The 15,272-nt window shown below is 36.0% G+C and overlaps 1 protein-coding gene across 5 annotated transcripts in view; it reads right to left on the reverse strand.

Moving 5' to 3' along the window:
- The window catches only part of VPS13B (vacuolar protein sorting 13 homolog B), a 485,884-nt gene that overhangs the window by 307,463 nt on the left and 163,149 nt on the right, over positions 1-15,272 (reverse strand). For all 5 annotated transcript variants that reach the window (XM_064442323.1, XM_064442322.1, XM_064442320.1 and 2 more), the window contains exon 19: positions 14,821-14,994. In XM_064442323.1, the coding sequence (XP_064298393.1) occupies positions 14,821-14,994 (174 nt within the window). The remainder of the gene's footprint in view (positions 1-14,820; positions 14,995-15,272) is intronic.

Genomic DNA, 15,272 nt, shown 5'->3' on the forward strand with positions numbered 1-15,272 from the left:
TCTTAAACCACAGCACTAAAACCAGTGACACTAGCCACCTTTCACATATTTCAAGTTGCCACACTTAATAGCTTTTGTCTAGGATTTGTAGTAGGATGACACGTATCTTTATTAGGTACAGCCTATTTGTTTGGAAGATAATTTAATTTATAAGAGCACACTAAAAATTTAGTAAAGAAGTCATACGAAGCTCAAAATAACGATTTCCTCTAAAGTTATGTTGATAGCATTGATACAGGTTTATATAAACTAAAACATGTATTATGTATAAGATAATGTGGCATGCAAACTTCATTTAAAAGTGTTGCAAGTGTCACATATTCATGACAGGCCAAGGCCAGGTGGAGTCATGTAAAAATTCCTTAAATAACTATGAAGAAACTATTATGTCATAAGATATTTTATTATCCTATCTTATGAAGGAAAAACTACTGAAGAGTATTAGAAAAACCCTATCAGCCACTACTCTATTTTCTATCCCACCATATATAGGGAGAGTTTGTCTGCACTTCCCTAAAAGATGTCAACCACACTACACTGGTACTGACAGAAACTAGGTAGGATTTGTCAAAAACCACCAAGTGTTCGGCTGGCATTCTTCCTGGGGTATCAAGAACCAACTGGAGATTTTCCAAAAGGGACTGAGTTGTGGATAAAATAATTAAAGAAGTCGTCCTCCTGTTCCACTTGTAATCCTCTGGGAAACAAGAGCATCTAGAGCTAAAAAGATTTATATTTTCTCTTAAATTGTAGCTCTCTGATATATTTATAGGGGTAGGTCAAACTACGTACCTTGGACAACATCATCATTTTTCTAAGTTCTTCTCCCAAATCTCACCAATACTCAGAACATCCTATTTGCAAATATAATGAGAACAGATACCTTGTTCTCTCCTTACACTTCTACACCTGCATGTATATATACAGGTACAGCTAACATGAAAATATTCAGGAAAATTATAACAGCTGTCTGGTAAGAAGTAATTAGGTATTCCCACTTTTTCCAACTGTAATTAATAAATCATCTCCAGCCTGTTGAAATTCTTATTTTTGCATTCCAGTTTAAAACATGAATCATAGGAACAGGGCTTTATCTCTCTTTTAAGAAAACAAATGAAATTATCTGGAAAAAAGAAAAGGAGTAACTAGGTTAGCTTCACATTTTTACTAGTTAAAATGACTTTTTTTTTTATTTGTTACACTGGTTCTCTGAAGCAGCGGCAGTAGGAAGGCTTCTATGGTACAGTGCTGTTGGGAGTCATGGCTCTGTGAGGTGTGAGCCCCAAAACAACTAACCACAAAAGCTACGTCAGTGGCTTGGGAGCACACAAACAGCAGTCCTACATGCGGGCTATGCTACAAGCCAATACCTCCCCTAGAAAGAGCTCTAAAAATAGGAACATACAGAGGTATATATATTAGACAGAAGTGGCAGAGCTTCACTTGCTCCATGTCGGAAAGCATGGCAGGAACTCAGATGTTGCTTTATTTCCTCAAAGCCAGGACCACAACGCTGCTGTAACTGATCCTGATTTTAGTGACTCCTGATATCACAGCATTCACTTGCAAGTGTTTCACTATGGAACCTCACAGAAAAATGAATGCAAAATATCTTGTTCCCTTAGCATTACCTCATGCTACTTTTGTACAAGTATGCTTCTTAATTACTAATTTCTATGCTCTTGTTTAAGTTGTGGAGTCACTTGCTTGAGTATATTCACACCTCAATATATAGAAACCATTTATTGGAGCTAGCTTAGCTGCTGCCATTTGAGAAGAGGCGACAAACTGCGGCAGCTAAAGCCAAACAGAGCCAAGCCACAGCCAAGGCTACAAGGGTTAGTGCATCCTTCTTGCAAATTTCCCTCCACCATCCTCTTGGAACAGCCCATTAGGGTACCTCAGTGGAGAAGAGTAACACAAACCATTCCAAAACGCTCCACTTTGTACAACAGCGTAAGATAAATACTGTCCTCCCTGGATATATCTCCATTACCTCTAGTAGTGCTGACTTTGACAAATATTAGTGAAGACTTTACCCATCATACATCCACCTTTAAGTTGGATTATTCTTGGCTCTCAGTTTTCCCATTAACAGGAAGGAAGGCATGATCTCTGAGTTTGTGGCTTAATTTGCTGCCGTTGTGTAGAAAACACCTTGCTCCTTCCATAAAAATTCTGAGATAGTGATTTTCCAGGGGAAAAAAAAGTTCCTATGGTGCATGTTAGAGATGCCATACTCCAGGAAACAGACTGAAATGAAGTACAAGGAATCTTAATTCTACTTGTAGCAGAAACAAGAAGGAAAAAACTACTTGACCAGTTCCTGAATGGTCCTTACATAAGCACCCCTGCAGCTCACCGACTGCTGTGAGATGATTATGAGTATCCCTGGATAGATGCAACATGGACATTGTTGTCTGCCTCCAAAGTGCAACACAAAGTTCACACTGCCCTTACAGATATTCCAACAAGCAGAAGTGGGTGTTCCTGCTTTCACTCACTTCGTATCACAGCAGCTTGTATAATTCCTGCCATAAAAAAATAGTTACTTCTGTACCATTGACTTGGGAAGTGTGAGGATACTTGAGACACAACATCTGGCACTTCTTATCAAAAATCTTTGATTTAAGTGTAACGGAATGCACACTCTTTGGTATTGTGCAAGCATTTGAAGAAAAATTAAAGTTGAACAGTTAATTTCCTACATGTCTATCTTTTCAAAGGAAACACGGTATCAAGCTGTGAAGAAAAGGAACCTGGCAATGCAGTCAACTGCAACATCCCAACAGTGCAAAGAGACAGACATCCTTTTAATACACGGCTTTTACCAGCTATTATACTCTGATGTCCTTAGTAAGCATGCAGGTAGCATTTTTAAAATTGCTACCCATACATATGCTTTATTTTGATATTTTACAAATCTATAGTATTACTACTTCCTCATTACAAGTGCAACAGAAGTTAGAGAAAAATCTATGTATTATAGCAAAACAAATAAGGTGTTAAAATAATGTTAGAATAATCTGTACATTTAAAGCGTGCAAACAGCAGATAGATCTTCTGATTCTTAGGTCCTAAATGTTCAAATAGCTCTTGAAAATAGTAAGTCTTGAACTGAGGATGCAATGACTAAATTAATACTAACCTTGGTTAGCAATTAAATGATCACATCTCCCTTTGGACTAAAAATGTAGGCAACAGCTAGTAGCTGACATCTCATTTCAACATTTTACAGCTGCTCTAAAGCAAAGACTTTAGACATTTGAATGCATGCATGCATCTTATTTTCCCAGGATTTCAAAGTCCACATCCAGGCTGCTGCTCAGCCATTATAAATGAGTAATTCAAGTAGGGCATGACTGCTTCTTGTATTAACTTGATAAAGATGTTTCACTCAAAGTGCATCAACAGTTGGTGTTAAGTCATCCCTTTCACAGGCTCATACTTCCTCTGTGTTTTGCTACCAGTGAAGAAATAAAAGAGTATTATTGGCTTCAAATTATTATAAAAGTCGTTAAGTATAATTAATACTGTGAAGGTTATTATTATATTTTTATTACACCTGTTCTGAAAACTTCATCATACAATCAAATATACCTTCATTATTTCTTGTTTTTCAGTTAAAAACAATTTTACCAATTGACTGCAATCTGCACTGAAGTTTTATTCTGTTAGTTTAGATACGCAACTGCTTAAAGGACAAACGTGCACTTGAAAATACACACATCTGTTTGCAGAAAATTCCATTACATTGAAGATTAGTTTGTATCCATCATTTTCCAAAAGTTGGTTTAAAAACACAATTTTAATATAATAGACTCATTTTAAACTTATCTTTTAATAATGAATCTATTATCAAACATGTACAAACCAACTATTTTAAAATAATTTTCATGTCTGAAAAATATTAATCCAGAGCTTGGGCTAAAATATCTTTCAAATACTACAAAGATATATTGAACAGCTTTTATTTTCTTGCATGAATTTTCAGGTTACAACCTAGTGAGAATATTTCCTCGATACTAAATTCCTCTTTCTCTTATCACAGCAGGGACATTATACGAGAGCTCAAAATTAGAAGAAGAGAATTCATAATCTCCTTGCATTCATTTATTTCAATTGAATAGATAACTAAACATGAACACAGTTTACACTAAATATAAAAAAGAGACTGTATATATAATTTATGCAAAGCCCAGTGAGGAAAAGATGTCGAGTTTATTTACAAAATTATTAATTCCATCAGACTGGTTATCCTTTATGCCATGGACAAATACAGAACAGTGAAGAAAAATAATATCCAGAGGTGATGATCCCTCACATGCGCTCCATAACCCTGCTCACTAATGTTGAGCCAAACACCGTATTTAATGCTTCAATAGATTCAATCATATCTTCTCTTATAGTCCCAATGAGAATTGTTTCTATTTACAAAACTTCCATTTTTGTCACCACTGGGGGGGAGAATCCCTATGATAGCCAGTTCTAATATTATATTTTATATTTTATTTAAGCGATCTTTCTATATTGTTTAAGTAGTATTTTTTTTTCCAGAAATAAAACAAGCATAGGCACTTTTGAGGGTGGGGGCAGATGGGAAGAAGCAGCCAGCCTCTGATTTATTCAGATTATTATTCTGAAACCTAACATTCATTTTCAGCTTATATTTTATTTTCATTTATGGTTTGTATCATATTATTAGAACATGGTCTTTTTTTTTTTCCTCTGGCATGACCGTTAGTTGTCAACACTGAAATTCAAAAATATGTGGCTCAAACTCCGACTGATCTGATTCCTTTCACGTCCACCTTCCCACAGGCAGTGGGCTATTTTTCCAAGATTTCTGGACACGAGGCAGCATAGTCAGAGCTACTTCTGCAGCTTGGCACTGATCCCAGGCAAATGGCCTGAGAAGCTGTACAGTGACAGATGATGCACATGGGCTAAAAGTGGAAGAGTTGGCAGGCTCTTACAGTGCCAACAGTAAGAGCTGACGTGTTTGTTTGACTCCCCCATCCCCTTCAGTTCTCATTGTCAGGGCACCCATTCCTCCGTGCATAGCCATGCAACGTTCTCATTACATTCAGATAGTATGACCCCAAAAGGATTTCCTATTCTGCTTACAGACAAAGAATCAGTTTTCTAAACCTCTTGGGGAAAATCACAAATTTATTTTTTTTCCTCAGATCCATCTACTTAATCTTGAAAATACAGCAGGAATTAGGAAAAGACTTAGGAAAACCAGACTGTGCATTAATTTGCTGTGCCATAAGTGGAGCTCAGTATCAACAATTAGCAGCAGAAGAGTGTTTGAATGGGAACTCGGGACTCAGATCAGCAAACTACTTCGCTCCAGCAAATGTTTCTCTCTTAACTGAACCAGCTGCAAGATTAGGGCAACACCTAGAATATTCTCTTTCAGACACGACTTCAGAAAAACAAATTGGTTTTTCCCTTTTCAGAATGCCTTTTCCTCTACTGAAGAGTATAAATCAGATTAAAATAAAGAATTAAAAATATTTAGCTATTTAATTAAACTATATATCCACTATAATCCTATCACTGCATTTCTCAAATAGATTTAGTACTCCACGTGACACTAAGAATGTCAGGATAGCTCAAACATACAGGAATTGCGTTTGAAGTTTCTGTACTTAGAAATCTGCTATATAGATACTCAACATTAAATGCTCATGTTAACAAGAAAGCTAATTTTAACTATTAAATAGAACTGGAAAGTTGTACAGTGCCTTGTTCTCATATCAATTTTAAGTATTTCTGCCGCCTTACACAACAAGTACATACATGAGTGTCTTGCACATATTAGTTCTATTTTAGCGCACAAGTAAAAGCTAAATGGAATCAGCCCATACAGCACAGAAAATTAAAAGGTCTAAAGGTTAAAAGTGACTAATGTTCCTGCAGTACTAATTTCTATATGGTTTGCAGATTTTTTTATAAAAATAGAGATTGATTTTCAGAAGCTTCACAGCACATGAAGAAAATAACTAATCTAAATGTTTCTGAAGTTGGACACCTTGAAGACAATCTGTCCAAAATAATTTTTAGTATGGTCAACTATAGGAATACGTCTCAGCTTGGGGCTCATCACCGGGGTTATCTAGTTGAATTTTAAAAAAAAGAAAAAAAAACACACACACAAAAAAACCCAACCCACAATATACTGATATGATTCTAACCTGCTCTGTCTAATCCTGGCTGTGAACTGCTGCTTTCTACATAAGACTAACTATCCGGTCAATGGGTAATGGCACAATTTTATTTTGTAACCACAAATGGCTATTTGTAACATGATAGAAAGGAACTTCTACGGGAACTTCAGGACAGTAACGTTCGGGTGGAAGGGGACCATATGGTTGATTATTCACTCTGTGTATGTAAGACTGCATCCTAAAACTTATAAATGAGACTGTTAGTATATTTGTGTGTATTATAACCAGAACGTTGGAAGCTTGGGAGTGACCTGTAGCTTGGTTTTAACCTACCACAGAGTTGAACCATGAAAATTACTGAGGAAAAAAAAAATATAGATTTAGAAACATATATATATTTAGATCATCATTTCTGCATTAAAACTAATGAGAGATACTTCATTTAATGCAGTTTTTCATCAACTGTGCTGTATTTCTGTTCAGTAAGATGTAATTTAATCACTTGCTAGTAAAATTGGAAAAATAAGAATTGACCTGGTCAAAACTCATTTATATTTTATCACTGAAGTCTACTGATTTTCAGTTATATCTACTTCATAACAAAAAAAATAACCATGTTGTAGGAATCATTTACATCACCAAAGCAGTAGTGAGAGCAATATAATTCAATTATAAAACCTGGAAACAGTTTAAACACCATTTGAAAGTAAACAGTTACAGTCCCTTATGCCCATGTCTGGGAAGCATCCAAATGGAAGTTAAAGATCCCATGGCATTTTTTCAAAATGAGTAGGAACTATCCCAATATGTTGGCCAACATATATTTTCTCAATTAAAAACAGATTTCAATGTCCAAAGCTATGTGTCAGCAACTGCTGAGAGCCTATGCCTGTCACAAGTCCAAAACCCTCTGCACCATCAGAAGTATCTAGTCACCTTGCCGAACAATGCTTTTCCAGATGCCACAAGTGGAAAGTTGAATGCATTTTCATAAATATTTGAAGCACAAATACATTACCCTATACTGTTATGGAAATAGAAGATACCATTCAAACCCACATTTAGGGTTTGTTTTTGTTTGATACCAGAAATGTCAAATATGACTTTGGTGGCCGTATGAAACACTTAGGTACCACCAGATTGTAAAGCAAACAGAAATCCTATGGAACACACATGCACACACACAAAATAAAGGTAGCAGAAATAATCTCTTATTTCCCTAAGTTTTTCCCTCTTATTCCCTAAGTTTTACACATTTAAGAAGAGTGGTCAGGCAGTGGAAGAGGCTGCCCAGAGAGGTGGTGGAGTCACCGTCCCTGGAGGTATATAAAAGACATGTAGACATGGCACTTCAGGGCATGGTTTAGGAGACATGGTAGTATTGGGTTGATGGTTGGACTTGATGATCCTAGAGGTCTTTTCCAACCTTAATGATTCTATGATTAAACAACCTTTTTTTTATTTTTTTTTTTTGTTACTTTTACCGAATTTTCTAGGTTATGTGCTGTTTAAAGAGAAGGCAGGGAGATTTCCTTTATGCACTTTAAAGCCTACATACCCCATATTACCCACCGCTCAAGAGTTCAAATCTTCAGTTGCCAGTACTAAAGGACAAAATCCTACCCCAAGAACTACAAGATCAGCTACACTATCTATAGGCAGGATGCTGTTATTCTGAGTTAAAAGAAGAGTCCGGCAATGAGTTTCTAAAGAAAAAGGTATAAACCCAGGGGAGAATCAGGCTTTCCAACTTCATCACTCAACAGATTTCCTAGTGCAATGTCTCAGGCTCCTGCTATTTAGAGTTGAATCCCCATCTTTGATGTCCAAGTTTTGTTCTGATTTTGCCATATTACCAAACACTTAATGGATACTATTAAGAAAAGGGAATTGGAAAAAAGGCAAAAGCACTTCTTTTGCTAAAGATACTACTCTGTTTACTTCCATAGTGCAGCTGAACAGTACATCTCAAAGTCAGTCAGGCTTGAAAGAAAAACAGAAATATTTTCAGGGAATGTAACTCCACAGGCTGAGTTCCTAAAATGATAGGACAGGGTGTAGCTTTTTTTCTCTTTTTCTTTTTTTTCTTATTTAATATCTATTTTTCAAGGACCATTTGACAAAACTCAGAATCCTATTTAATCACAATTTCAGAATTCTAGGGTACATGTATTGCTGAAGGATTTATGGGATATGGAGAGAAACTGAATGTAATGTCAGCAGAGAGATAAAAACACCTCTTCCCCCAAGAGGATTTGCAGAATTACTTGATGGAAAGTTGAACAAGCTGCTTATTCCTGCATCGTACAATTACCTTTCTACATCCAGAACTTACTGCCAGTTGCCAGAGTTATGCTACCCACTGGAAATAATGTTAATCTAGTTAGCATGGTATAGTATGTCCCTCCCTGATGCTACTCCCATGTACATGAAATTTATAATTGGAGCCAGCAGAGTAACAGACTGCACTTGAGGACAAGTTTACTTCCCTCTCAGAAAAAAATAAGTGCTGGATATTTGTAAAACAGCATATACAGAGGTGACACAGGTCTATATATAATATTTGATACTTAACCTGGCTGTAGCGGACAACAACTGTGCTGTGAGGGTAATGGGGGAAGATGGAGCACACACAAGCTGGTAAATATACAAAATTAAATTAATTTAAAGAGAGGCTTTTACTTTCTCAGATGGGTATTAACTAACTTGCATTTACCACTATTACCAGCTTGCTCTTTCCCCACACCATCCTCCCGTCCTGAACCTCTTGGTAGTACCACCATCTGCTGCCCATACTTGAACTTCTAGTAAAATTAAAATATGTCAGACATTTTGTTTACTACAATCAACTAATTTCAAAATCACTAGAGCGAGAATGGGAGGGAGAAATTGCATTACCACAAAATACTTTTGCTCATAAGTTTTGTAACTCGGAAAACTTCTCAATTTAGGCTTGCAGTTCAGGCAGTTGAACTGCTATTTTTAATCCAATTTTGAAAACTACAGGACATTATTAGAAAGATTCTTCTAAAAATGTAATCTTATCCAAATTTAAATTCACCCTACTCCAACAGAAGACTACATGAATACTTTGTTTTCAGTAACTTATACTATTAGCATTCATATATTTCCAAGGCAAAATACAAGAATAAACCAGATTTTAAAGGCAATTAAGAGGATATAAATGTTGCGTGCTGCAAGAGCACAGTTCTCAAAAGACCAGAGTCCTGGCAACTATCATAATCCTTTTGAAATTGTTCATATTAAGATTAAAGATCACTTTGTTCCTCTATTCCCACAACTAGTTGGTATGGTAAAAAGATCAGTCCCCTAGTTTTATATGTAACATCTTTAACATTTGCTCTCCTTTCTGTGCATGTGATTAAATGTAACATTTTGAAATCCCAAAGTTCTGAGAAAAACATAAATCCTTGTCCACAGCTGCTGTTTGACTCTGGAAACACATGCATTTTCTTTTCAAGCATCTACCATCAAAAAATCCCAAAGGACTTGAACTGGAGAACACCTGCATCTCTTCATTTAGTTCCAATAACAGAGTCTAAACTTCAAAATTACAAAAATAGATGCTATGTTCAGCTGCAGTTACATTCTGCCCCTAATTCCCGTGAACAAAAATGCTAAGAGCATGAAATCATTCAGGCAAGCTCTGTCATCAAGAGGATAAGATTTTTTGCACCAGAAGCCCAGTGGGAACTTGATAGAAAACTGGCAACAATTACAGATAAAGTACATAGTGAAATCCTCAGGGAGAGAAAAGGAAATGTAATAAGATAGATGGGTATAATTTTTACACATTTATGCCCAAACCACAAATGTGAATAGTCTTTAATTACGCCAATATATTAAGTGTTTTTACTCATTGTGTCAAATCTTTTCAAAATACTTCAAATTAGTCTATGAATCCTCTTTACAATTTATTTTGTTATTTACTAGCACACTGACTTTAGTTAGAAATGAAAACTTAAAATATATCATTGTTCCAGTTTTAAAATCCAGACTTTGCACTATCCCCAGTCTAAGCAGTCAGAATTAAAGAAAAAATATGTCAATGGCAGGTATTCTTAACTGCAAGAAAGGGGAAGTTGGGGGCATATATAGGTGTGTATGCATAAAAACAAACATATGTAGATCTATAATCTCTCACCTCCCTTTAAATAAGTTCTAATAGATAAAAATCAGCTGGTTTATGATAGGAAAAAAATTCATGTTCCCGCTGGTACAACATTTATTGGTCTTTTTTCTTGTTTGAAGATATGATTTCTTCAGTATTAAAAATATTTTAACTTCAGAAATTATTTTTTCCTGGGAGGGGGTGGGAAGGGGCAAAGAGAGAATGGAGTGGTTTTATCTGATCTTACCAAATATTGACAGTGGAGAAAAAAAGTCCAAAGATCTTTGGAAGTTTAAGAAAAATATCACTTAAATGAGAAATACCAACTTTTAGAAGGTTGAATATTTGCTCTTCAGCCTTCATGCAGCTTTCAAACTAGAGAAGCCTTCTCACTTACTTTGCTCCACTGGGTGTATCAGTTTACCACACATGAGCATGATAGTAATACAGGTACTTTTGTTTACTCCCTTATTTCAATGCTGCATTACTGAATATTTAAGCTGATCTCAAAAAAACCCCAAACTTTATTAATTGTATTTTTTTTATTTTAGTTCCTCTTGATTTATATGTAATAAAGCTTTCCGTACACCGGCTGTGCAAGCACTCCCAATTATTCAATACGGGAAACCAAATAGAGCTTAATCAGCTCACCTCATCTATTCAACAGCTGCTCATAATTAAATACTAACACCAGCATTCATTTTGAAATCTCCCCATTTCTCTCAAAGGCCAGGTGAAACAAACAAGGTCTGCAGCTTGCTCCGAGGGTTAATAAAGCCAGGGTTATTTCAGAGAAGCAGTAAGAAGACCTTCCCAAGCCCTGGGGTAATGGAATAATCTCCTCTTTTGTAATCATTTTTAAGGTGGCAGTTTATCTAAAGACTGCGGAGCATATCCACTGATTTTTACAACTATGCACAGAGATATCTGGGACAGTTTTTCATACAACAAAAGTATCCAAAATTAAAAGCACCAGCATGCAGACTTGTATTTAAGGACTAAACAACTTCATATTTATATTCTTTGTCCCTAAATACTTCCTTTGTCATAGGTGGATCAGTTTTCCACTGTGCTAATGACACTTTGTAAACAGTAAAACACTCTCACTAAGTAATCATCAGTATATGCACTTGTTATATGTAATACTTACTTTGCCTGTATCTGCTCTACATCACACTCTTCAATGCTGCCCTTCTCAGAATTACATTTTATAGAGGTTTTTCCTTTGCTGGTTATACTTGATGCAGTATGGTACTACTGGAACCGTTGTTTTTTTTTTTTCCCCTCTTCCTCTCAGCAGCAACAAGCGAAATAGCAAGAAATAAAATACTAATGTAAAGTGCTTTCCCACTTAAACTGTAGATATACCCTCAACCTTTGCAGGGCCACCTACAGACAAGCAGTAAAAGGAAGCTGTGCAACCCTCCAGGTCACCCTGGATCCTATGATTCAAGTGGTACAGGACAGTAGGCAGTTGCTGACTCGACAGGCAGTAGAGACAGAAAGGTCCCCCCTTCCTAGTGTCCAGGTAAATACGCCCGATTTATTCCAAACCCTCAGGCCATTTGCACAATCTCCTCCTTGGCATCTTATATCCAAATGACTGCTTTAATTTTAAAGCAAGTTGTTTTCCATTCAACTTCACAGATGCATAATGAATTAATTAGTTAATCTTCCTTCACTAATTTTTATATAAGCAAAAAATTCTTAAAAGTTACTTGCATAGGCACTGTATTTTATTCTAAGATTCTTCCAGAGTAGCCGGAAATTCCCCTGCGATTGCTTCTCTTGATTTCTCATACAAGATATCATTCTGTTCTTAACAGAGGTGGCCAACTTGCAGCTCTTTAGCTTTGTACAGCTGTGAGGCACCTCCCTGCCCCGCTGCACAGTATGACCAGCAGCTCCACTGACACTGAGTTTGCAAAGTTTTCTGAATCCTTGTATATGGGGAGAAGTAAACTGAGTTTATCGGAGTGCTGGGTGACAACTTATCCAATCCTACCAGGCTGGAACCGCTGTCCCCCTTAGCTCTTTCGAGAAATCATTTGTGTATTTTGAGAGCATCTGCTACACAGCTATTTGTATATGTACTTGTGGAGCCAGCAGACTTGGCCAACACTGGCCTTATCTCCAGCAATCTGGAAACACTGAACCATTCTAGATCAATTTTCTCATCTCTCCTGGATAGCTTTTTTCATTCTTTCTACAAGCAGGTTGCGCTAATCTCTTCACTCCTCTCTGTAGTGCAAATTCCTATTCCAGAACATCATATCTATTAGGATATCTCTCAAATAGCAGTGCTGCACAATCATCTCCAGTAGTACAGCTTTAAACAATGCTTTTATTCCCCTGAGGCACAAATTGAATTTGCTGTCAAATTATCCAGTGTAGCTTTCTTAATTCCCAGAAGTGACTGCAACTGACAGCAAAAGCATTTTTACGCTCTTGAGTCACTTCATTTTTTCTCTCCATGTAGTTTTCACAGTCGTAATGAAAAGGATAGCCATATTTCCTGTATTAAATTGCCTCAGTTCCTTCAGCAAGTATTTGAAAGCAAAGGCTTTAATTAACTCTCTCATCCTTTTGTATACAACCTGAGATAATTTCAACATTAATGTTTCCTAGTTACATTAAAGAAAAAAAATTAATTTGCAGTAGACTATTTTTCATGTTTACTGGGACCAAAGCTTTAACACATCGGTCAGCTCATTTGCCATCAGTCACAGGTGCCACCTTACAGATCTAGAGAAGCAGAGCTAGACTCTGAGCATGCAGGTTAGCGACTATCACGGAGGACACAGAATCAGTACAATCTTCCTGAGGCACTGGGGGCGCGGGTGAAGTGTCCAGAAATTTGCAATTCTAAAATTGCTAAGATTTTAAACGTGTCTCCCTTCATCAACAAAACAGGTAGCACAGACACTTTATTACAAACCAGCTTTCTGCCTCTCAAAGTCCCTGCATATGACCCTGGCTGGCACCTCATTTGTCGTGCCTTAATTCTCGTAGGCATCTCCTGTCGCAACCTATCAAGAACTCTCTACTGTCTAATTGGACTATCCATAATACTGATGAGCTAAAATGTAGATCACTGTGACCTGTAGCAAAATAATAGCAGTAATTCAATAGTATAGGTAAATATGCTAAGCTCCTTTAAAATGTAATTAATATTCTAAGAAAAATTAGAAAATGAAACCGAGAAGATCCTAAAAAAGGCAGAAGATGCAATAATTGCAGTAATAAATATTATTATGAACACTTCAAAGCTACTTAACTGAGACAACCTGCAACAGATTTTCACTTTTTTAAAGAAACAGATCTGAATAATTCAGAGACCGCTGAATCACTAATTGCTTTTTCGGCAATGTTTTAGGGGCAGGAACTTAAGCTAATTGTGCCATAAACATTTCTACCATGATGTTCTCCAAGAAACAAATAAGTACAGTTACTGAAAAAATAACCTAACAACTGCTAGAGTACACAGCACTTATAAATATTTACTTTGCATAAGAATCAAATGTTGCTTACATAGGCACATAAAAATTACAAAGATGGTAATAAATTCACTATTATTTTTCAGACTAATGACATTCAACAACCATTACACATAAAAAAAGGAGAAAAAAGCACACTTTTCAGTTTACATTTGTGTTTGGGGTCAGCTAATTCTTTTGCTTTTCGGGTCTGGTTTTTTTTCCCCATATTTGATTCCACTCTTAGCATGCAACAGGACAAACTTTTAAAAACATGAAAGCATAATTTTTAAAATGCACCATACTGACAGCAAAACCTAGACCTATGTGTATTTCACAAACTATATTATAGTAATTTCAAACTAGATACATATCAAAACTATCAGTGCTGCTTAAAACAGTCCAATGTTTTGTTTAAAGCCCACAGAAACCATAAGAATGTCAGGTAAGAGTACTTCTGCCCACAAAGTCAACAACACCCTTAAATTTATCCAAGCAACTCTCTGAAAATATTAACTTGTTTCTCACTTAAGTCCACGACAACACCACATTTGACGACATCAAATATGTGCTCTGTAGCATTTTAAAAATCATCATTGTATTAAAAACAATTCTATGATAAACAAATTCTTAATTTAATTATAAATTATGCTGCAAAGATATATGAACCATTTTGAGTTCAGTATGTCAACTTCTGTATAAGAAGCTTAAGCCAACAGATAAAGGGAAGAAAGAATAAAACTAATATTGCCAACATGGATCCTGCCCCCAAAAAAGTTTACAAAAGGTTCTGTATAAATAATTTAAAAGGCAACCAAAGTCAATGAAGCATTCCTTATTGAAGAAGACATACATAAAAATGCTGCTTTTAGCGGTTTTTTTTTCTCTCAGTGAGCTAGTGAAGTTATAATGTGTGCAGTATGTGAAAAAGATACTTTGGCATTTGGCACATTTTATATCAAGCCCCTCTTTTGAAAATTACATTGGATAGGAAAAATGTAATGTGATACCAGCTTAACAAGAGTTTTGCACTTACCAGAGTTATGGCAGTAGTCCATATACTGTGGAATTTGGATTGTAAAGGCTACCAAATCTGGAGCTAAGAGAGATTCTGGCTTTCTACTCTCATTGAGCCATTTACTGCTGTGTAAGTCTCTGGTGTCAGAAGGGCCTTGAATTAAAGGAATCAGCTTCTCTTTTCCACCGTCACCTAAGGTAAAGATTAGACTCTTTACAGCTTTTACTGTAGCAAGATAAATTTTTAACACATAAACATTCACTACTCCAAAGAGAACAGCTATTAACATTGTAGGTATGGAATTAAAAGAGGAAATAGAAAGAGCAATCTCATATAAACTATTAAACAGCTTCCTTAATGCTATCTTGTAAATGTCTTCACATCCAGGAGGATTTCAAATAAAGTAATCAATTCGCTTTAAAATAGTAGTTTCTATCCCAACTTTATAAAATAATATCTTTTAAAATCAC

This window comes from Phalacrocorax carbo, chromosome 2 (genome assembly GCF_963921805.1).
Source record: "Phalacrocorax carbo chromosome 2, bPhaCar2.1, whole genome shotgun sequence".
NCBI lineage: Eukaryota > Metazoa > Chordata > Aves > Suliformes > Phalacrocoracidae > Phalacrocorax > Phalacrocorax carbo.